Raw genomic sequence first — 23090 nt, 5'->3', positions numbered from 1 at the left:
CCCCCCCCCCAACCCCCTCAGCACCACCCCCCAACCCTGCCCCCAGGGCTTTCTAAATTGCAGTTCGGCCTGGCTCCCACGCTCGTTCTCACGCTGTGCTCCTGGCAAGCACTTAGCGCGCCCACAGCTCCCGGCACGGAACCCTGAAGTTCCGCACCCAGCCCACGTGTGCGCCAGTGTTTCAAAGCGAGACGGCAGGAGACGGAAGGTACGCCAAGGCGGGAAGGCAGGCTCTGAGCTACTGCGACAGAGGCGGGTGGGAGGGTGGCTAAGGCTGGGGCGGGGCTAAGGCCGGGGCGGGGCTAAGGCTGGGGGCTGGACCAAGCTTGAGGGCGGAGCCGACGGCTCGGGTCGGCCGCTGTGCTCTCCAGAGCTCCCCGGCTGCTGCGATTCCGTCCGAGACCCGGGCCACCCAAGGGCCGGTGGACGCTCGCTGGCCCTGGGCTCTGTAAAGCCCCGAAGGTAAATCCGCCTAGGAGCCGGGCGGCTCGAGCGAGAGGGGGCCAACGACCGGGCTGGGCAGCTGGATGGCGGCGGAGGGGAGCGTCGCGCGGCGGCAAGTTTCTCCAAAAAGCTGAACTCGTCGCAAAGTTTCCTGTGCATCAGCTTGCACCCTGCGTACTGGTGGCGGGCTTTTTCCGTGCGGGTGGTCTTTGGGCGCTGGAGGGACGCGGAGGTAATTGGATTTTTCCGCCTCGTCACAGCCCAGATTTCTCTCACGGACCGCGCGTTGCGGAGGGCGCAGATTTTTGCCCTAGCAGAGGGGGGTAGTCGACACGCAGTTGGGTCGCGCACAGCAGTCCGGTGACCGCCAGGCTTGGAGCGCGTCTGCAAGGCGTGCCTGCTTGTCCCGAGGCAAAGTTCCATGATTTCTTTCCTCTTTAGGCAACTGGGTGCTGTTCCTTCCCGGGCTGACCTCGGAGTCTCCGCTATGGACAGCGAGAGTGAAGTGGATTTTTCTAGCAACAGCTTAACCCCTTTGTGGCGGAGGCGGTCAACTCCTCAGCCTCAGTTGCTGGGCCGGAGCAAGCCGAGGCCCCAATCCTACCAGAGCCCCAGCGGGTTGCTGATCACGGATTTCCCCGTGGAGGACCGAGGGACGCCCCCCGCCATGCAGGCTCCCACCCAGGGACCCACCGCTTCGGAGGGCAGGACGGTCCAGGGGAACCCACAGCTTCTGTGTGCCCATAGGAGGGTGGTGACCAATGGGAGGACGATCTCCCCGGAATATAGATCTGTCTCTCCTCGGCTGCGACGGCCCAACTCTCCCCAGGCTCCCAAAGCAGTGTCAGGGGTCTCCTCGAAATCCCCAGCGAATGGCACTGTGACCTCGCCCCTACCGCAGCCTGTGTGCCCCCAGCGGACTACCAAGTCGCCCCCCTGCTGCAGCTGGGAGGTAGACCTGACCGCATCGACTACGAGCCCCCTGCCTTCAACCGCTGCAAATGGGCTTTTCCCTGAAATCGACTCCCCAGGCTCTGGTTCGCGATCTGGCCAGGCAACTAAGGACCCTGAGCCAGAACCCACGAAACTCTCTCCTGCGCCCCAGAAAAGTTCTTCGGAACACAAACTCCCCCTCCAAAGGCTGCCCTCCCAGGAGAACGAGCTTCCAGAGAATCCTTCAGTGGTTTTGAGCACCAACAGCCCCGCCGCCCTCAAAGTGGGGAAACAGCAAATCATTCCGAAGAGCCTGGCCTCGGAAATTAAACTAAGTAAGTCCAACAGTCAGAATGTGGAGCCCCACAGGAGACTCTTCAAGGTGCGCAGCATGGTGGAGGGCCTCGGAGCGTCTCTGGGCCCCTCAGAGGATGAGGGCGACGCGGAGAACGACGTGGACAGCCCAGGGTCTCTGCGGCGAGGCTTGCGATCCACATCCTATCGCAGGGCGGTGGTCAGTGGCTTTGATTTTGACAGTCCTACCACTTCAAAGAAGAAGAACAGAATGTCCCAGCCTGTTCTGAAAGCGGTGATGGAAGACAAGGAGAAGTTCTCCAGTCTGGGAAGGATAAAGGTAAGAGTGGGCAGGAGTGTCGCTGGCGAAGCCAGGCGTTCACCAAGCCAAAAGTAAAGGTGTTGGGGGTGGGGAGGAGGAGCACGGAGGAAACCAGAAGTTATTGTTTTCTTTCAATTCTCTTGTTGATCAGACCACATGTCTCTTGGCCATGCTGTTTCTGGCAGTCACAGCCAGGTTAATGCAACTTTGTGGGAGGAAGTAAAACTCTTATCAGGGTTTTAACTTTTTAATCTCAGTCAAAATGTGGAGGCCTACCTAATGTGAAATAGAAATGCCGGCAATTAGGTATGGGCTGAATCCTGAACACTTTTAATACAGGAAACTGAACAGAGGGTGGAGAGCAGGCATGGTACTCTTGACTGTACGGTCAACTGTCTGGAGCTGGTCTAGAGGTGTCAGTTAGGGGTTGCTGATTCATCACCCGGTGATACAGGAAACTCCTCATTTCTTTTGAGCATGTTGATTATTTTAGTTACTGGAAGTAATTGATTTATGTTAATTAATTAGAATGACTTTTTGAGTGGTGATAACCTTCTAAGTACCATTCAGGTAAAATGTGAATTTAAAAAATGATTGTCAGAATTACAGAAGATACAAATAGTTTGTCATCTTTGTTGTTGCTTCTTTCTGTCACCACGGTCTGTGGTTGTGTTTTATTCCCATGTTGTACCCATTTATTCTTAAACTTGAGTGCATCTAACTAGTTACTAGCTCAGAACTTAAGGTTCGAGTGAACTGTGTGTATTGCTCCCTGATAAAGGCCTGGGAGTTGCATGTGTTAAAATATTGCCAAACATGACCTAAAGAGATAGAGGAAAACTAAAGAAGGATATTTTGGAGTGTGCATCTGCTGCTTTCTCTGGGAACAAGGCAGATCTCAGCAGAAATTCGTTTGGGCAGCCACAACTTTTCTTGATTAATCAGAGAACTGGAACCAGTTATATGAAGGTCAATATGTAATATACTAGGAAGGCTATTTTATTTTTTATGTCATGGCCTTAAAGAAATTACATAACACTTTAGGTGTCTACCGGTCCCCCAAGTATGGCAAAGTTCAATTTAACAGTGCTGGTGTATCTTGAGTAGTGAAATGAGCTGAACTACTGGTCATCTCAGGGTTCTCAAGCTCTTTTGCTGGGTGTGGGGGACATTGTACATTTCATTTCACCATTTTATTGGATTATGATAATCAGATAAGTGAACTACTTGAGGGATCATCTGCTATCTGCTTTTGGAAATCTAATGAATGTAACAACAAGAAGTAATACTTTTTCTTAAAATAGCTGTATTTTCTATTTGGCTCATTCATACATCGTTTGCTTTGCTTTTTCCTTTTTTGCTTTTCTTGTTTCTTAGAAAAAAATGCTGAAAGGACAAGGAACATTTGATGGGGAAGGTAAGCATTTGATTTTCCAGACTTTTATTGCTGTTTCAATGTGGAATATCAATTATAAGTTGAAATCCAGCTGCAGTAACAAAAACACTTAAGATGAGAAAAATGTCCAACTTCTTCCCAAATTATACAGTACAAAACTCTGCACTGAGCTGAATTTTCATCCAGTAATACCAGCAGTTAATGGAATTAATAACATTTTTTGTAAGTTGATGGCTTTGTCAGCCAATGTCCTGGATTTTTACTTCTTATCTACTCTGCCTCACCTCCCTCGAAAAAATGGAGACAGAGTAAGAGCTAGTCCAGCTTTTTAGTTAAAAATCCTGAGTTTGGGATACCTGGGTGGCTCAGTTGGTTAAGTGACTGCCTTCAGCTCAAGGCATGATCCTGGAGTCTTGGGATTGAGTCCTGCATTGGGGTCCCGGCTCCATGCGGAGTCTGCGTCTCTCTCTGACCTTCTCCCTTTTCATGTTCTCTCTCACCCTCTCAAATAAATAAATAATATCTTAAAAAAAAAAAATCCTGAGTTTGGCATTTAGATCTTAAGTCTTACTTCCTTTGACTTAATATTCTTTTCCCATATTTCCACATTTTAGTGTTACTTCTGACTTCCTGTTTGCTTATCAAGTTTCAATTTTGGGGAATTCTAACTCTCCTGGCTGCTAGAAATATATTCCTAACAATCTGTAATCCGTATAGAAAAGCTGCTTCGGCCAGGTGTTCAAACCCTAATCAGATTAGCAGACTTTGGTAAACAGATGGGTCAAGTGTCCACCAACTGGAAGGGCACAAAGTGAGTGAGGAGCCCCACCTGCAGCCTTGCAGGTCTGGGGAGCATGGTGAAGGTGAACGTAGTTCCTTGCTGTCGTATTTTGAAATGTTAAGATTTTTTCTAACGTTTGAAGAGTCATGAAGAAGAGTATACCTCTCTGTAAGTAAATCTAATGTAAAATCACCCAGCGTTATAAAATACATAATCTTAGGTGATTATAAACTATTTCCCTATACATTTCTTATAAAAATCAGCTCCTTTGGAGGATTGCAACAGGACCAGTTTAAAAAAAAAAAAAGTTTTCATTGCACGAATCTTAGGAAACTGCTCTGTATGGAGAAGAAACCCAGATACAGTATTTTAGTTGGTTTGGACAAATTCATCTCCCTGGTTTTATAGTTGAGGAAACTGGGAGCTCAGGGAGGTTTAGTGCCTTGCCCACTGTCACACTGGGGTAGTAGGACAGATAACTGGTTCTTAGTCCATTTGGCTTCCTCTTGTACAACTCTTTGTGACCATCAAGTGAACAGAGTGTCTGCCTAATATGTATTTAGAGATGTTTTGCATCTTCTTGAATTTAACATTAATTTTGGGACCTATGTCTTAAAGGGTTAGAAATTGTGGCGCTTTTTTTTTTTTTTAAAGATTTTATTTACTTATTTGACAAACAGATCACAAGTAGGCAGAGAGGCAGGCAGAGAGAAAGGGGGAAGCAGGCTCCCTGCTGAGCAGAGAGCCTGATGTGGGGCTCGATCCCAGGACCCTGAGATCACTACCTGAGCCGAAGGCAGAGGCTTTAACCCACTGAGCCACCGAGGCGCCCCACGCTTTTTTTTTTTTTTTTTTAAGTCAGAGGACACAACTTTTTTATAGTTCTATGTTGTTTTCCTTTTTTTTTTTTTTTTAAAGATTATTTATTTATTTATTTGACAGAGAGACATCACAAGTAGGCAGAGAGGCAGGCAGAGAGAGAGAGAGAAGGAAGCAGGCTCCCTGCTGAGCAGAGAGCCCAATGCGGGACTCGATTCCAGGACCCTGAGATCATGACCTGAGCCGAAGGCAGCGACTTAACCCACTGAGCCACCCAGGCGCCCCTGTTGTTTTCCTTTTATATGGAGCTTTTCTATGCGTTCACTTGTGTCTTCTCAAATATGATGACCTGGAAATTGCTCTTACATACATGTACATGAGGAATACAGAATTCTTACCGATAATGACTAACAAGACTGTAAGTCAGGATGAGGTGCAGGAGAGTGGTAAGAACCTGTCTTGGTGGAGTCAGGGACCTGGGTTACTCTCCTACTGCTTCTGTTCATCAGCTGAGTGACGCTGAGCAAGCATCGTAACCTCACCAAGCCTTAGTTCCATCATGTTTGAGAACTCTTACTGCCTTTGTTATGATGTTATGCTGAGAACGAATGAGAAATCTTATCAACTGTGTGCATATGTTTTGGGTCAGCCTCTAAGTACTTTAAAGAGCACTACAGACGTGTGGTAACCCAGTCTTTACCCTCACCATCAGTTTCACATGTGTAAGACAATCCGCGAACAGGAAAATCTTGCATTGAGTCCAGTATTATTTTAGTCACGGTGCCTACAGAACATGCAGCAGTTGCTGAGAGAGGGGGCAGACGTTTGCCAGCTTTGGTAGGTGGGAAGGGCAGGGCAAGCTCAATGCGTCCCAAGCCAAATTCAGTCTTTCCCTCTGCCCGCTGTATCTTTTCGGGTGTTGCCATCTCCTCCTGTGCTGTTGTTGGGACCTAAGGACCTAGGAAACATCCTGATCACCTCCCTTTCTCTGCCCCACATCTCCAACGCATCCCCAGGAACCCAGGTGATCATTCTCCCATAGCATCCTAATTAGTCTCCTACACAGTCAGTATTTTCTCCAACAACAGAATCCAGTTTTTCCTTTCAGTGGATTCACACTGCAATCAGGATAAAATGCAGTCTTTGCAGTGTGAAAGAAATTCAGTCGTTTTGGATGTGGGATAAAAATCTAGTTCTTTAACATTGCCTGCAAACCTCCGCATGATTTAGACTTTCTGGCTCATCTCCCTAAACTCACCTTATACCTTTGCCCACTAGACACCCGTGCTCTACACGTGGACTTTTCCTTTTTTCTTTTAAGGTATTACGTTTCTTCTTGCCTCAGGGCTTTTTTAATATGCTTTCTCCTTACCTCTGTGACTTCTCATCTGTCATCTTAGATTTTTTCCTTAGAAACACTGTCTGACCCCCAGACTGGGTCATTCCCTGCTGAGAGACTCTTGTTCTCAGAGCACCTGTATATAAATTATCCAGGTTGTAGGTATGTTTATATACAAGATTATTGTGTCCTCAAGCCAACAATGACTTGCCTTCTTACTTGGAGTGAAAACCAGAGTCCTTTAGTGGCATGGAAGCAGGGGCCTGCATGATCTGCCTCCTGTTCATCCTCAGCCCCCCTTCTTAAGCTTTCTCCCTTTCCTTACCCCATTTCAGCTGTACAGCCTTCCCTGCTGGTCTTTGTACATGCAGATGTACAAAACAGACTCCTGACCCAGGACCTTTGTACTTGCTCTTCCCTCTGATGGTCTGTTCTTTCCCTGGCTGTAAGGTGGCTTGCTTTCTCACCTCTTTTAGGTCTTTGCTTAAATGTCATCTTGGTGAGGCCTCCCTAAATCACCCTATTTAAAAAATACAACCCCCTTTGTAACACTCCCTTCCTTTCCCTGTTTTATTTTTCTCCATGACACTTACCAGCATCTGACATACGCGAAGAGTTACTTATTTATTGTCATTCTTTGCTCACTTTGATGTCTACTCTATGAAGATCGAGATTTTCATCTTTTTTGTTCATTGTTGTATCCCTGTTGCTCAACAGTTGTTGGCATCTAGTAGGCCTTTTCCAGATATCAGTTGAATGAACAAATGAGTGAAGGACTTGGACTATTTTCTCTTCCTATTTTTAGCTCATGAAGGCACAGGAAGTGTCTTTTATTTTCCATTTACTCCCAGCTCTTGGCACATTGTAGATATATAGTACATGTTTGTTAAATAGGTAAATGAATGGTGATGGACTTTGAAGGAAAAGAAGGATATGAATTCAGTTTACCACCTCCCCCCACAAAAACCCCAGTGATTTAATAGGCCTGGCTATCCTCCAAGAGGGGTGGACAGAGATGTGGAAACTTTGCTTCAGTGGGTATTTTATGCATGGATCCTTTCCCTTCCTGTGCATGAATTTGGGACAGAGCTGTGAGAGTGAGAAAATCACTTTTTGGTAATTTTTCTTCCGTGACAAAATCCATTTGCTTCTTTGTTGTTTATTAAACTAGAGACCAAACACTTTATAAATCTGGATGTTTGTTTAGAACAAGTAGCATAATGATGGGAGACATTAGTGACATGTAGGGTTTGTGTTTCTTGCAGAAAATGCTGTCCTGTATCAGAACTACAAAGAAAAGGCTCTTGACATTGACTCTGATGAAGAGTCGGAGCCCAAAGAACAGAAGTCAGATGAAAAAATTGTGATTCACCACAAGCCACTGAGGTCCACGTGGAGCCAGCTGTCTGCGGTAAGTGTTTACCTTTTTCTTCCCAATGTGTGGCCCTGAAAAAACCAAGTTGTGGAAATTAGGTTTGGATGTGGTTTAAATTTTTTCTGCCAATGATCCTGTAACCTGAAAGAGAAAGACTCTTCTTTTTAGATTGTGAGATGTTTCTTGAAACCCTCCAGACACTAGTGAGAATGTTGATTTTGATTCTTCTGATCAAGAAAATTAGGTTTTGATTAAATAAGGTATCTTGACAATGATATACTCTACTCTGGAAGCTTCTTTTCCTGCTTGGTCTCTCTTTTTTTTTTTTTTTTTTTTTTTTTTTTTAAACATAGTGTGTATATGCAGAGGTAACTTAATCTATCCTGAACTTTATCATAATTATGACTATATGTATAAATATATGTGTGTGTATCTATGCACAATAGGGAGTTTATGACAGTTCTTCCGTGGAAACTTCATTTGATTTAGACACTTTTATATGTTCTTGCAGCTGATTAATGAGTGGCAGTCTGTTTCCTTTCCCTCTGTGCATCTTTTGTGTGAGTGTGTCTGACAATTATGTTGTATTGATGAGTAATTTCTCCTCTCTGCATCAAACATCTTTTGTTTGTAGCTATAATTTCTCTTCCTCTTGGCTTAACAAATGTCACAGTGTGCTGCTTAGTTTACTTGATATGAGTTTGAGCTCAGTATCTGTGGGCCTCTGATGCATTACCAAGTAGAAAGGAATTCCCATGGCTGGTTTGGGTGGTGGGAGCATTGCATTGAAAACAAGCCAGTACACCTCTGTGAGTCCCTTAGGCAACACGGGAGCAGAAGCTATTCCCTCTTAAGCTGAAATGGGCATTGTTCAGAGTCCTGAATCTCATGTGTTCAGGGGACACGCTGACCTAAGAAAAGGAGTTGTGTACGTTGGAGCTCATCAACAGGCCATGGGAATGGATGTATGGTAATGATGGGAATGACTTCGGTCATGTTCTTCCTTCTTTCTTCTAGTCTGTGTTGGAATTCAGAATTCTAGAAACCGAGCCCTTTCTCTCTGTCTCCCTCCCAACCTCTAATTCTGCTCTAAGGAGAATTTATTTATTTCCAGTGCCTCCAAGCTGCGGCACCCTTAATATGTGCCATGGGCTAAAATGCCTACAAGGGCACAGCAAGCAACATTAAGGGGAGGCTGGTGAGTGTGGCGGTTGAGGCCTGTGGGGATTATGGTGAACAGCCCTGATATAACTTCAGTCGCCGCCACTTAGCTCACACCAGCCCAGTGTTGCTGGTGTTCCTTCCGATGTTTAGGAAATGTTCCTTCTGACATTTAGGAAAGAGAACGCAGCAATCCAGAGTTTTATGAGTATTATCCCAGTTCAAGTGTTAGAGAAATGATGTGTAAGGCCAACAAAGTATCTATGGGCCAGTCTTGTCTCCTCTGCTGACAGTTTGGAACTTCTAGGATATTTCTATGATTTTTGCCTGTGCTCAGGTGATAATACCTACTCACAGAACTGACATTTGGTAACCTTATACCCTAATTCAATGATCTCATGATATTCTATCCCACGTGCACATGTGGAGAAACTGGTGACAAGGCCCATGGAGGCCATGTTGACTCTAAATGGCTTTCATTCCATTCTGGTGTGGACCATTTGGTAGAGGACTCTTGAAAAGAAGCTGTGGATTTTTTGAGTTCTTCCTCCGTGGTAACAGCTGCATTTGTTAGCCCAGGCATGAATCTTGCCATTGTTCTCTGAATGCTGAACAGCGATGTGTACTGATGTATCACACTCTGATCCTACCTATTCTGAGTACTGAAAAGCAAGCTGCCATACTTAGGCCTCCAAAAGTTTGGCTTTCAGCTAGATTAACAAACACACATTAAAATAATACTACACATCCTTCTGCACAACTGCAAATATGGGCATGCATTTCATTTGGCCAAGGATACGTGTACCCATGTGCCTTTTGTTAACAAGATCTCTATCAAAAGACTGGTGACAAAATGTAAAACTATAAAGTGGGTTCTAACTTCAGTGTGTGTTATCTTGGGTTTTAGTGTTCCCAGGAGGCTTGTGTGTATTTACTGTGTTGCTTGGCAATTACATTTAATCAAAGCAACATTGGACTTTGCCACCTCCCATTCTTAGACTTCAGCCCGTGATTTCTTTGTGCATTTTGTGTCTCCTTTTCACATTTAAAATATTTTACTTTAAAAAAAAAATTATAAAGTACTTCAGGGGTGCCTGGGTGGCTCAGTGGGTTAAAGCCTCTGCCTTCAGCTGGGGTCAGGCTCTCTGCTCAGCAGGGAGCCTGCTTCCTCCTCTCTCTCTGCCTGCTTCTCTGCCTACTTGTGATCTCTGTCAAATACATAAATAAAATCTTTAAAAAAAATTATAAAGTACTTCAAACATGCAGAAAAACTTAAAAATGAGTATGTGTAAGAGATTTCTGGGTACCTGCCACCCACATTGAACAAATGCTAACATTTTAACATATTTACTGCGGATCTCTCTTTTTTGGGCAGATCCAGTTCACCACCCTCCTCTCCAGTACTTTTCTCCTTTCTGCCATCCCAAAATAATCACTGTCCTGAGGTTCTCTTCTATACTTCCCACATGGGTTTTCTATCCACTAAAAAGATGCAGCCAGCTCTGGCTTTTAGGAAAGTGGATATTTCAATGAAAAAGTGGTCATTTCTTTTTCAGAAGCTTAGCAGTTGTTAGGTCCAAGTTGCCATTAGGATCCTAAAGAAAGGAAGCTTTTGTGAATTATGAGCATTGTCAGGATGTCTCCGTAGGGATCAGCACCTCCATTTCTCTGTCTGATCTCATGCCCCAATCCTTCCTTGAAGACGGGCCACAGGGGTTAGTGCTGGTCTCAGAAACATCTGCTCTTCCCATGCTTACCTTTAATGTGCCAAATTGACACGGTAGCTGCCATCTCATCATGCATACATCACTTTAATACAAAATTCTTTTTTGAGTATGGTCTTGATCCCAGAAAGAGGGTAGGGCGGGTGGTTTTCTGTGTGTGAGGGTTTGCATGAGCACATATGTGCATTAGCTGTTGTTGGTTGTTTTATTGTCTTAAAATCTCTTTGTTGCAAACACCTGCCTGCCTCTTGGGATGATGAAACTTTGCTTATCAGTTGACAGTAAGAAGAATTCAGTATGCAAAAGGCTCAGTTTGCAGTGATATACAGTTGTTGCATAGGTCTTCAAGTTTTCAGTCTGTAGTATAATGTTTTAGTGTGCTTGTCTCTATGTCTCCTTTGGTTCCGTTGGACAATCACACAGGTGACAGGTGCCCCCCCCACTCCCCCTTAACATTAAACCTTAGTAGGACAGGTTTTTTTTTTAATTTAATTTTTTATTTGAATTTTTTTTTTTAATTTATTTGAGAGAGAGTAAGAGAGAGTATGAGAGGGGAGAAAATCAGAGGGAGAAGCAGGCTCCCTGTGGAGCTGGGAGCCCAGTGCGGGACTCAGTCCTCTGAGATCATGACCTGAGCCGAAGACAGTCGCTTAACCAACTGAGCCATCCAGGTGCCCTAGCAGGACAGGTTTTAACTGTAATGTTGTGATTATCTAACAATAAGGGAGAATTAGAACTGTATAAGAAACATTTACTTGTTCCTCAATAGAAGGGAAAATCTAGCTGCCCAGACTTCTTGAGTCAGCTTAAAGTAAGCAAATGCGGATGTACTTAGCAATGGTGCCTCTGCCAATGGGTTCTCCGTGCAGCAGTGGCTATTCTCCTATAGTCAGAAATACAACCTGGGCTCCTTAGTCTCATAAGAGGGTGACAGGTTTACTTTTTATTCCCTTGATCATAGAAGGAGGTAGAACTCTTCGAGTATATACAGAGTAGGTAGGTAGGTGTAGGATGTCTTCATTCCAGGAATTATAACTTTTCAGGCCTGGGAGAACACTGGTATATGAGAAATAATTTAAAATCATTATGGTTCGTGGATTTGAGGCTTGACATTGGAAAGTCATTTCTGATTTCTAAAGATCTGTGCCGAGAGACCCAGAACCTGCCACACACACAGGTCAGGTGCCCAGTGACTCACCTAAAATGGCAGCATGAGGATGAAGCCAGTAGTTCTCGGACCTCTGGGAAGAGCTTGTGGGTTTGAAGAAAAACATCAATATTATTAGTTGGGGATGGAACACTAAGTCCTTGGTATAGTGACTGCCAGGTAACCCGTTGAGTCTTGGGTACAAAGAGAGCTTTAGGATTTCCCTACAGTTCATCCTTTAATGGGATTCTGGAAGCATTTGCAGTATCACAGAAAATAAAGGATAAATCTTGACTGGAGTCTTTTTGTTTTTCCTCCTAACCACACCTCCCTGCCCCGAGCTCACATACTGTGCATGTCCTGAAAAATGATGGTTGTGAAACCAGTGTTTGTTTTTTCAAGATCAGTGACAGCACCGAAGCCACACTCACCAGCCGTGCCCTGACCCCATTTATTTGCTATGGGGTGTGTTTGTGTAATTTCCATCACCTTGACATGCCAGGTACCTTTGAAAAGGGTGTTTAGGCTCTAGAGGCACAAACAAGCACGCAGGCGGACTTCCCGCTGGGATTCAGCACCTAATATAGTCGTCCCCTGCTCTCCTCTTCCTTTGCACTTGCTGACGGCGGTTTATCAGTCATCTTCGGTCGTTTGGGTCTCTTCAGTTTGTTCAGAAATGTTAAAGTCTCTAGTTAGGAACCAGTTTTTCCATTTTCCTCAGAGTATTCCTTCCGCTGTGCAGAGTGGGGCTAATGGTTTAACGGGAGGTCTGATGTCAGGACCTCAGCCTCTGAGTCCTGGCTCTGCTCTTCAAGCTCACATCGTTTGCCACTGGATGACTTTCTGAACTGCCAGGAGAGGAAGGAGGATTTGAAAAATGGTCATTTTGTATACGTATAATTCCATCCAGTTGACTATATAACAGACACCTTGGTGACTTAGCAGTTTGATCTGATGGGACTTACCCTTCCAGAATTTACACCATGTTTGTTGTGAAAGGTCTGTTTTCTATAAAAACTAGAGCTCAACAGATGTAATAAACCTGAATATCATCCTGTTTGCAGAAAATGTTTTATACATTCAGAGATCATAGAGAAATGCGTTCTTTTTTCCTTAAATTTTCATACTTGTCTGAATTAATTTTCAGCTGTTCAGTAACTTGCTCCTTAAAATAATCTCTTCAGTCATATAATTTTCCATTCATATTTTGCAACATTGCAGTCTCATAAAATTATTTTTTACCTTAGATGATTAATGCCTTTTACCATATCTATCTTTTCTGTTTAAAAATTTTTTTAAAAAATGCTCATTTTTCATGCCTGGCTTGGTTTTAGCGCTTAGTGGAAATTGTCAGAGCTTTAGATATGTACTTCTCCACACTTTTAAATTGGGCAGTAGTTCTCCTGGAATGTTTGTATTTTTGTAAACAGAAATAGAGATCCATGTGCTTATGTCTGAGAGGTACTCAGAGATTCTGTTCTAGTCAAGAGGGCTAGAGCTGGGGGCCCGCCTAGCTGTCAGTGCAATTAGATGATGCTGTTCTTTTAATGTTTTTGAAAATTAATTTTGATTTATATTAAGCAACATATAATACGTTCTCCATGTAAAAAATAAATGAACATTTCAGGTAAGACTAAAATCTCTTTCATCACGTCTGCAATCCCAATCTCTTTCCCCTTCTCTAGAGGAATGCTATTCTCAATTTGATAACATTCTCAAAATCCACGTATATACATTGAAGAGAAATATAAAGATTGCATGTGTTTACTTAAATATATACTCTGTGGCTTTTACAGTTTGCTTTTTTTCTGAACCATGTGTCTTATAAATCCTTTCATGTCTATACATGATGATCTTCAGTACTCTTTCTAGCTTCGGCATTATTTTGTAGGATGGATATCAGTTTTGCTTCTTTCCCTTTGAAAGGTTATACATGCTTTGAGAATGAAAACTTTGAGGCATGGCTTTTCAGAAAATGCACACACAAGTATATAAATATTTGTTTATAATTTTTTTCTGTTTCTTTATTTCAGTTTGAGGTTTTAAAAGATTTTATTCACTTATTGGACAGAGAGAGAGGGAGAGAAAGAGTGGGGGAGCAGAGGGAGAGGGACAAGCAGAGTCCTTGCTGAGCGCAGAACCTGATGCCCATGATCTCCCTGTCATGATCTCCCATGACCCCGAGATCCTGACCTGAGCTGAAATCAAGAGCTGGATGCTCAACCGACTGAGCCACCCGGGTGCCCTTGGAGCTCTCTATGTATTAAGTATAGTTCCCATGTTATTCATATCACATTTAGAAGTTTTTCTTTTTCTGAATTGTAGCAGATTTGGAACTTGAGCTGTGTAACCCTTTCTGAAGAATATATGTAGTCTTCAGAAAATGAAAAAACTTTTCCAGCTGGAGCTGAGTAATGAAAGGGCAATTGAATAGTAGATATGGCAATGTTTATGTTCTTAATTCTCCCAAGAGAACAATAGGGTGTGAAATGTGGGTATGTGTGCGCCATGCCCCTAGGGAGGCAGAGTGCAAGAGACAGGTGCTCCAACCAAGTGGGAGGAGATGAGAACAGGGATATTAAATTTTGATTGGCATAACTACAAAAAGGCATTTCAGTCAGAAACCTAGACTTGGGACCCAATACAAAAAGGGTCTTATTATTTCATTGAGCACAAAACCAACAAGAGAGGCTGGCGAAAGATTCCTTCATTCATCTAGAGTTAATGGAGAGCCAGCTCTGTGCTAGATGCTCAGAGACAGACTCCACCTTGGTTCACTTCCTTACAGACACCCTTCATGGTGACACAGATATCAAATAATCACACAAATCAATGACAGAATTAAAATTGTATGAATGCCACGAAGGACGTGTTTGTGCTGCTCTGAGATCCTACGGGGGAGGGCACCTGTCTGGGCAAGGTGCTGTCAACTGATAGATGGTGGCAAAGGAAGAGACATGAGCCGCTATCAGTGGCGTGTCAAGACAGGTGTCTGGGTGAAGTTGGTGTGGGGCCCAGGGACTGAACTGAGGAGTCCCAGGCAGGGAAACTGTCCTGTATGTAGATCCTCAGGGGTAATGGTGGGTGAGAGGAGTGAAAACAAAATTACTGCAGCTGGAGCTTCATGCTCTGGTTGGTGGCACTTACTTCCTCACTCCTCCCATCTCTAAATGTTCCAGGCTCCCTAGGCTCCATCTCTGGGGCTCTTACCTGTGCTCGGTTGGTGATCCCCTCCAATCATTTTTTTTTTTTTTAAGATTTTATTTATTTATTTGACACAAAGAGAGAGAGAGAGATCACAAGCAGGCAGAGAGGCAGGCAGAGAGAGAGGGGGAAACAGGCTCCCCACTGAGCAGATCCCAGGCAGAGGCTTAACCCACTGAGCTACCCAGGCGCCCTGGTGTTCTCCTCCAATCTTGTGAATTTAAATACATCATATACTCTGGTGACTTCGGAGTTTCTATTTCTAGGCCAGACGTTTCCCTGAGTTTTCAAAAAAGGGTATCCAGATTCTTTTCTGATATAATGGGCCTCTCAAAGTTAATCTGTCTAAAAGTTTACGTCTGCTGATTTTCTTCTCTCCTGCCCAGACCTGCTTTTCCCACAATATATATATATTTTTATTTTCCTAAGCAAATAACAGCTTCATCTTCCTAGTTGCCAAGGTGAAAAAACCTTGGAATCATTCCTCAGTCTTCTTTTTCTTCCATAACCTTTTCCAGTTTGGTACAAAACTGGTTTGCTGCCTTCACCTTCAAAAGTGGATTATCCCCACTGCTTTCCAGCTCAACTCCTGTATCTCCTGGGATCCCTTTACATCTCCTCTCCATGTGGCAACATGGAATTATATTGATTATTTTTTATGCTGTTAAAATATGCTGAGATACTGTCTCGTTCTTTGACTCCCTTAGGTGTTCTCGAGTCCACTTAGAGTAAAGGCCAAGTCTTACAGTGGCCTGGGAGGCTGTGTGATCTGGCTTGATTTCCTTCCTGGACTGATCTCCTGGTTCCTCCTCCATATTGCCCAATGCTCAGTCACACTGATGTTCCTAGAATATAAGGTGTACTCTGCCCCAGGGCCTTTGCATTTGTGGTCTGCCCAGCATATAGTAGCTCTTCCTCCAGAGAGCCACATGGTTTTCTTCCTCATCTTCTCCCTAGCACCCCTTTAATATTTTTTATCCTCTTCATGACATTAACTGTCACATACTGTGTGATTTACTTTCTTGGTTAATTGTCCAACTACTCTGCTGAAATAAAAGCTGCATAAAGGCAGAGGTTTTTGTCCATTTTGTTTCCTCCTATTTCCCTAGGACATGAAACAGTGCTTGACTTACAGTAAGCTTGCAGAAACTATTGGGTGAGTTTATGAATGAATGTATAAATAAATGAATACATGTAGACATCTAATCCCAGAAGTGAAAGTAGTAGAAAGTTACTCAGCAGTGAAAGCAGTGAGGAAGTTTCCTACTCAGGGACCTTTTGGAGGCTGTTTTTTATTTTTATTAAAAAAAAAATCTTGATCATTGGTTGGCTACATCCTGGATTTAATACATGTCTTTGATACATTGGGGAATTTGGCATCTTCATAGTTTAAAACTGTGTTAGCCCATGGTAGGTATTGGCTGTTGTGAAATCAAATCCAGTAGTAACCTAATTTTTTACTTGGTATTTCTTCTGGGGAGGTCAATGGGAGGCATTCAAGAATGATAGCCTTCTATAGGAATACAGTGCAATTAGGTCAAAGGAGGGAAGGCTGAGTTACTTTGAGCAGTTCTGAATGTGCAAAAAAAGTCTAGAATACTGAGCTTCGGATTGTGGAAATCATCTATCAGATTCTTGTTTTTACCCTCTTCATATTAAGATGTGCCCGTGTGGCATCTCCAGGCCTTTAGTCCAGTGAGGGGACTGTTCCTCAAGGCCACATCCACAGAGTGATTTGTTTCCATGATGATTTGAGAAGTCATCACTATAGAAACTATTATTAAATCTTTAAATGCTGGACTTAACGTTTAAAATTTCGTTTCTCAATTTTTTTTTTGATTTATCCAGAATGCTGATAGCCTGTTGATTTTCTACTTTAGTCTGTGCTCTTATGATTATTACTGCATTCATTATCTGAATATCTATTATTTGAAGAGGTGAAGACTACAGAGCCAATGGATAGCTTCTACAGAAGAAGTAGTATTGCCAGTGAAAGGAAATGGCAGATTATTTTCCCTTTTGGTGTAAGGGATCAACACAGCCACCCATTCAACTGAAATAACACAAAAATGGAGTGGTTCCCATTTTGAAGCAGCAGGAAATTCTGCTTCAGGTAGTGATATGCGAAGGAGTAAGATTGTTGTTCGCTCAGCTGAGCAAGAGGGATCCCCTATATCCTCATGGGTTCAAGGTCTCGCTAGGAGCAGGCAGTGCAGGGGCTGACTTGCAGAGCTGTAGCTCAGGGACCTGCCTTTAGATCATTATGCTTTTAATTTGTTGACATGCAATTAAATTGTTGGCCACATATTTGCAGAGGACCTACTGTGCACCAGGGGTTATACTAGGTGATTTCACTACAGTTTATGTGGCCCTTAGAACAATAGCAGGATACCTTGTCTACTTTGTATCAAGGCAGTTGAGACTACACCAGGTTAAATATGGTTTCTCTCCAGCTATTTTTGTTAGGGTTTTGAGATTACCTAGAATGGAGCCGTGGGCTCTGGAAAAGCAGGAATGGTATTTCTCTCTGGTACCTGGCCGATAATGTGTCTTAGCAAGTGTTTGCCTGGTGGCTCTCATCTTGCCATGAATTCATTTTCCTTTTTGCTATATCTGTCTTTTCTCCTGCGAGCTCCTGCACATTCTGTTTCTGAGTTCTTGTAACATAGACTTACGGTTACCTTGCGTGGTCCTACTCACCTCATGTGTTCCTGTCAGCTTCCCTATGTAAGTACCCAGTTCAGTTTCTTGAGAGAATCCTGTCAGATCAGAGCAGCTCAGCACTTTCCCCCCATTTAATAGGCCACTTAACCAATCTTTGTTGTTTGGCCAGGTGCCTAACTAGCTCTATTCCAGTCAGCTTTAGCCTCCATTATTCAATATTGTGAGAGATGTGGCCCCCTTGGTTGGTTTGTTTTGTGGAGGCCTGAGTAGAACGGTGTTCCTTATAGGGATCTGTGAGACTGTTTAGCAACACAACTGACCTATCTAGTGTGAATTTGCACCTGGTGGCTGGGGTGTCTGGATGGCTCAGTCCGGTAAGTGTCTGCCTTCAGCTTAGGTCATGATGTCAGGGTCCTGGGATTGCCTGACATTGGGCTCTTTGCTCAGGGGGAGCCTGGTTTTCTCTCTCCCTCTGCTGCTTCCCTTGCTAATGCTTTCTCTCTATCTCAAATAAATAAGTAAAATCTTTAAGAAAAATTTACACATGGTGGAGTTGGTGTTGCAAACACTGTGTTTATCAAAGGCTTAGCAAATGAGAAGCACATTTTACCTTGTAGTCTTTTGTGTGTATATGCATGTGTGTGTGTATCTCAAACAAAAGTTAGAAGTTACCCTTAATACTTGCATTACACTATGATATTTCTGTCTTTTCTGTTTTGTTACATTTCAATAGGTGTTGACCAGAAATTCATGGACTTTATTGTGTAATTCACTTGTAGTTTAGAAAACACTGGTGTCTGATTCGTAAATTCATTGGTATTACACTGCATCGTGGTGGATGTGGCAAACAAAGCAAGCCTAAATCCCAGTACCTGCCCTGTAGGAACTTAGAAGCTGGTTCAGAAGACAATAGAAATGAAACAGCTAAATGGTGGTTCTGAAAGAAGGTAGGGTACAGTGCCAAAATGAATGACATAGATAGAAATCACAAAGAGCCGTAAAGATCACAGAAGCTTTCTTTAGGGAGGGCGACTAAAACAAGGTGGGCAGAAGAGTAGGAAATAAAAGCATTGAAAGTATGAAGTATGGCTTGAGTGAAGTTCGATGTCTCGGTCAGTGGAAGAACAACAGTGGTAAGTCTTGCCAGTGTCTCAGATCTCCTCCATACGATAAGATAATCCCTGTCTGATGAAAACTTTGCATGCTTTGTGCATCTAATGTTAAATATCAATTCGCTTTTGGGGCTCAGTCCTTAAAGTGTCTGTCTTTGCCTCAGGTCATGATCCTGGGATCCATTGGGCTAGGATCCCGGGATCCATTGGGCTAGGATCCTGGGATCCATTGGGCTAGGATCCTGGGATCCATTGGGCTAGGATCCTGGGATCTGTTGGGCTAGGATCCTGGGATCCATTGGGCTCCCTGCTCTATTGGGAGCCTGCGTCTCCCTATCTGACTTCCTCTGCTTGTGTTCCCTCTCTCACTGTCTCTCTCCGTCAGATAAGTAAATATTAAAATATATATATATATATATATATATATATATCAGTTTGCTTTCTTACCCAATTTTCCAGGACAGGTTTTCCTCAGGTTAGGTTTTTATTGCAAATCTAGGAATTAACTTTGTTGTCAGTGTTGTTTTAAGTAACTGACTGGTTTGGAGTTGATCATTCCTCTCCATCTGCCACTTGACAAAAACCACAAATAAAAATGGAGTAGCATCCAGACACCCGCATCACGTTCACGAACAGGAACTCCTCTCCTACAAGGGGGGGCATCTCAGCCCTGTTCTGCCCTTGTCAGACCTTGTTGATGTAGACCTTCAGTAAGTCAGGGGTGCCGAGCTCATTTACCCCAGTTCTAGCCCAGTCCCCGTTGCCATCACATTTGCACACCTGCCTGGTCTCACCTCATTTTCATCACTGCCTTAGAAGCCCCTGTGTGGTTTGGGCTTGACTGAAATCTTGCTTTCTTTTTTTTTTTTTTTTTTTGTTAAAGATTTTTTTTTTTTTATTTATTTATTGACAGAGAGAAATCACAAGTAGATGGAGAGGCAGGCAGAGAGAGAGAGAGAGAGAGGGAAGCAGGCTCCCTGCTGAGCAGAGAGCCCGATGCGGGACTCGATCCTAGGACCCCGAGATCATGACCCGAGCCGAAGGCAGCGGCTTAACCCACTGAGCCACCCAGGCGCCCGAAATCTTGCTTTCTTATTGCCTCCCTTTCCCTGCTTTACTTCCTTTTTCTGCTGGTGGTCCCCTGCCATGTCCCTAGCTTTCCTTGTGGACAACAACAAAGAAATGCAGGTATTATTGCCATGTTTAAACAATTCCATGTGTTTGCCCTGCTTGCTTTATTCCTTTCTTGAGAAAGGACTTTGAAACCAATTTTAGTTTTTATTAAAAATGAGGCTTTGATTACAAAGCCGAGACATGTTTACTAAGCAAAAATAGTTACCAATAAACATAAAGAATAAAATAAAAATTAGTTGAAATTTCTTCCTCTCCCCATCACTGTTGACATTTTGGTATAGAGCTTTTCAGACAAGGGTGTGTGTGTGTGCGTGTCTGTGTGTGTACAGAGGTTTTTTTTTTTTAATGTGTGTACATATGGAGGTTTTTTTAAGCAAAAATTCAATAATATAATATTGTCTTATTACACATATTTTCCCCTTAGCAGTGTTGTCAATATCCTTTCATGCCATTAAACCTGGTGTTTTATAGCACATCTTTTTTTCTCTTACCCATGTTGTGAAGTGACTGTTCATGTCATTAAACTTTCTTCATAAGAACTTTTTAAAACCCATATTGTATTTCATCAAATAAGTGGGTGTTTGGTTCTTTTATCCAACTCCCTATTCAGTTTTCAATTTAAAACCCTTAATTTAAAGGTGGTTAAATTCTTTAAAACAATCTTTTTGAATTACAGAAGTAAAACAGATAGGTTGTCCTTACTACAACATTAAACACACCAGTTAAGACTGAAATCTGCTTTGGTTTTACCACAATTCCCAATCTCTTCCCCTGTGAACCACTATCAACACTGCTCCTCAGTATTTTATTAAGTGTTCCATTTATTTTTTAATTTTTTTATTTTTATTTATTTTTGTTTTAAAGATTTTTTATTTATTTATTTGACAGAGAGAGATCACAAGTAGGCAGAGAGGCAGGCAGAGAGAGAGAGAGAGAGGAGGAAGCAGGCTCCCTGCTGAGCAGAGAGCCTGATGCGGGGCTGGATCCCAGGACCCTGAGTTCATGACCTGAGCCGAAGGCAGCGGCTTAACCCACTGAGCCACCCAGGCGCCCTAAGTGTTCCACTTTTTAAAACTGCTCATCTTTTATTAAATACTTGTAGAGAACTGTCCATCGCTTCTAAAGCCGGTTTCCTTTTCATCCCTTCCACTCCATGTCATTGGCTTTTCATGCCTTTCCTAACTTCATTTTCTTCTCTTTAATTGTTGATAGATAAAGGAAAGCTGCTTCTCTTGCTTATCTGGAGGGGGAGAGGGTGAGGACGTTGGAGTCTGGGCTCAGTAGCCCCACAGGGGAGTGAGGCCGGTAAGAGCCACAAGTGAAAGAGAGAAATGTGCTTAGCAGGAGTAAGGTCAGGACTAATGAACGGGTTAAATCCCAGGGCACCCCACGGACAGTTTAGCTTTCACAGTAGCAGAAGCTGGGAACCCAGTGGGAGATGAAGTGTCTGGGGTATTCAGGAGGAGGGCCACAGTTTAGGGGAAGAATAGCTGCAGATCGCAATTCACAAGTATTAAAAGGCAGTCCTGCCGGGATGGTTAAGAGCTCACAGCCTCTGGGGTGGGGAGCAGGCAGGCCTGGGTTGGAGCCCCAGTTTTACTACTTTGTAGGGCTAATGCTTTAACTCTTCCGTGACTCTGTGTTTTATCTGTAGAGCAGGGATACTGCCAGCTTCCTTGCGGGGTTGCTAAAAGGTTCTGCTGCATGGTAAGCATTTGAAGCAGGGGTAGTTTGAAAAATAAATAAATGAAAGACTGGCAAGAACTCTGTGTCAGGAATTGGCTGATACGGAGAGCTAGCTCTAGCCATAGAGAGGGCTGATTACAATGAAGTAATGCATGCTTATCTCCTAAATTGTACAAAGGACAACAGTTTATTCTTGTACTTTTAATTACCTGTCTGCTTGTGGTTTGTACTCTCAGCCTCCTATCTGTATTGAAATAATTTGGGTTCATTCAGAAATCCTGGCTCTGTCTGTAGAAGGTGATGCAGGGCATAGGGGAGCAAAAGCCTCAAGCCCCAGCCTGCCCTATTTGAGTTTGCCATTGGTTTAGCAGACCTGAGGTTACCTCCAGGAGGCTGAGAGGGCTGGCTGCTTCTTAAGATCCAAGAACTTTGGCGAGGATTGCAGAATTATTATGAAAGATCTATTATTATATAGATCAAAGAAGGGATCAGTTTTTAGAACAAACAAATTAAGGGATCCCTGGCACAGTAGGTGAGATATTTTTAAAATGATTTTATTAAATGGGACATTGTCTTCTACCTCTCCATTTTTTTTTTTAAAGAGTATTTTATCTGTTTACCCATCCCTTCCTGAAAGTATGATACTGTCCTCCTCTTGATCTCATTTATCTGATCTTTGGTGACACAGATCTCTGATCCTTTAGACTCCTGTCCCAAGGAAGCTCATAGCTTAGGAGTGATGTCTCAGGATCTCCTGCCATGGTTGAGTGGGCCTGGAGAGAGCCTACAGGCCTGGTTACAAGGACACTGTTTCTAGATTCTGGCAGATTTTTCATTTTAGGAACTTCAGACATACTCTCGGAGAGTGGCTGTTCCCATGTTATTTGCAGTGAAAGGACTCTAGCTCATTTGTAATTCAGGGACTATGTGGGTTGTATTAAGTCTATAGAAAGGACCTTGGAGTGATTGTGTCTCATGGTATAATTTTGCTTGGCAATTCATTCCCTTACCACTTTTGAACTCTTGAGAACAAAAGCCTGGGAATAGGGAATCACCAGAAAGCATGAATAACCAGCTGATTTCAGCAAGTGGGTAAACTTCAGCAAGTTTAAGGGTCTTAGCTCAAATTGAGTATTCTGTGTACATTAGTGATTTATGGAGCCGGAGTGACCTTGGATTATAAATATCTGATCTAATTTTTAACTAGCTATATTTCGGAGCCTTTTGGGATGGTCAGTCTTTTGGGGCCCTCCCATTCTGGTTTCCCTGGCTGGTGGGGAATCATGGAAAGAGTGTGCTACCCACCTGATCTAGAAACGGTATCAGTTCACAGAGGGCCTGAGAATATACCCCACGGAAAATGGTCATCTGCTCGACCCAGAGACTGGTGTCATTAATGTTGGCTCCCTCCCCAGATACTGGACTGGCTCTATTCCATAGATAGAGCCCCAGGTTCTGTAGAAATGTCAGTACTGGGCCTCTGTTTGGGCCTAGAGAACAGGCTCATAACCTATTCCAGAGAGTGAAGTCAAAGGCAAGGAATAACTATGCAAAG

At 43.4% G+C, this 23090-nt stretch overlaps 1 protein-coding gene across 3 annotated transcripts in view; it reads left to right on the top strand.

The window, feature by feature from the left end:
- The first annotated feature begins 307 nt into the window (after nucleotides 1–307).
- The window catches only part of ARHGEF26 (Rho guanine nucleotide exchange factor 26), a 122904-nt gene continuing 100121 nt past the window's right edge, over nucleotides 308–23090 (top strand). The window contains exons 1-4 of one of the 3 annotated variants that reach the window (XM_032344463.1): nucleotides 308–462; nucleotides 886–2011; nucleotides 3371–3410; nucleotides 7594–7739. In XM_032344463.1, the coding sequence (XP_032200354.1) occupies nucleotides 932–2011; nucleotides 3371–3410; nucleotides 7594–7739 (1266 nt within the window). In that variant the 5' untranslated portion in view covers nucleotides 308–462; nucleotides 886–931. Of the gene's footprint in view, nucleotides 2012–3370; nucleotides 3411–7593; nucleotides 7740–23090 lie in introns of all 3 variants that reach the window. The other 2 variants (XM_032344454.1, XM_032344443.1) reach the window with 2 other exon arrangements.

Source organism: Mustela erminea, chromosome 1 (genome assembly GCF_009829155.1).
Source record: "Mustela erminea isolate mMusErm1 chromosome 1, mMusErm1.Pri, whole genome shotgun sequence".
In the NCBI taxonomy this organism is placed as follows: Eukaryota; Metazoa; Chordata; class Mammalia; order Carnivora; family Mustelidae; genus Mustela; species Mustela erminea.
Note: the sequence above shows the minus strand (reverse complement) of the source record. Positions and strands in the feature narration are given on the sequence as shown.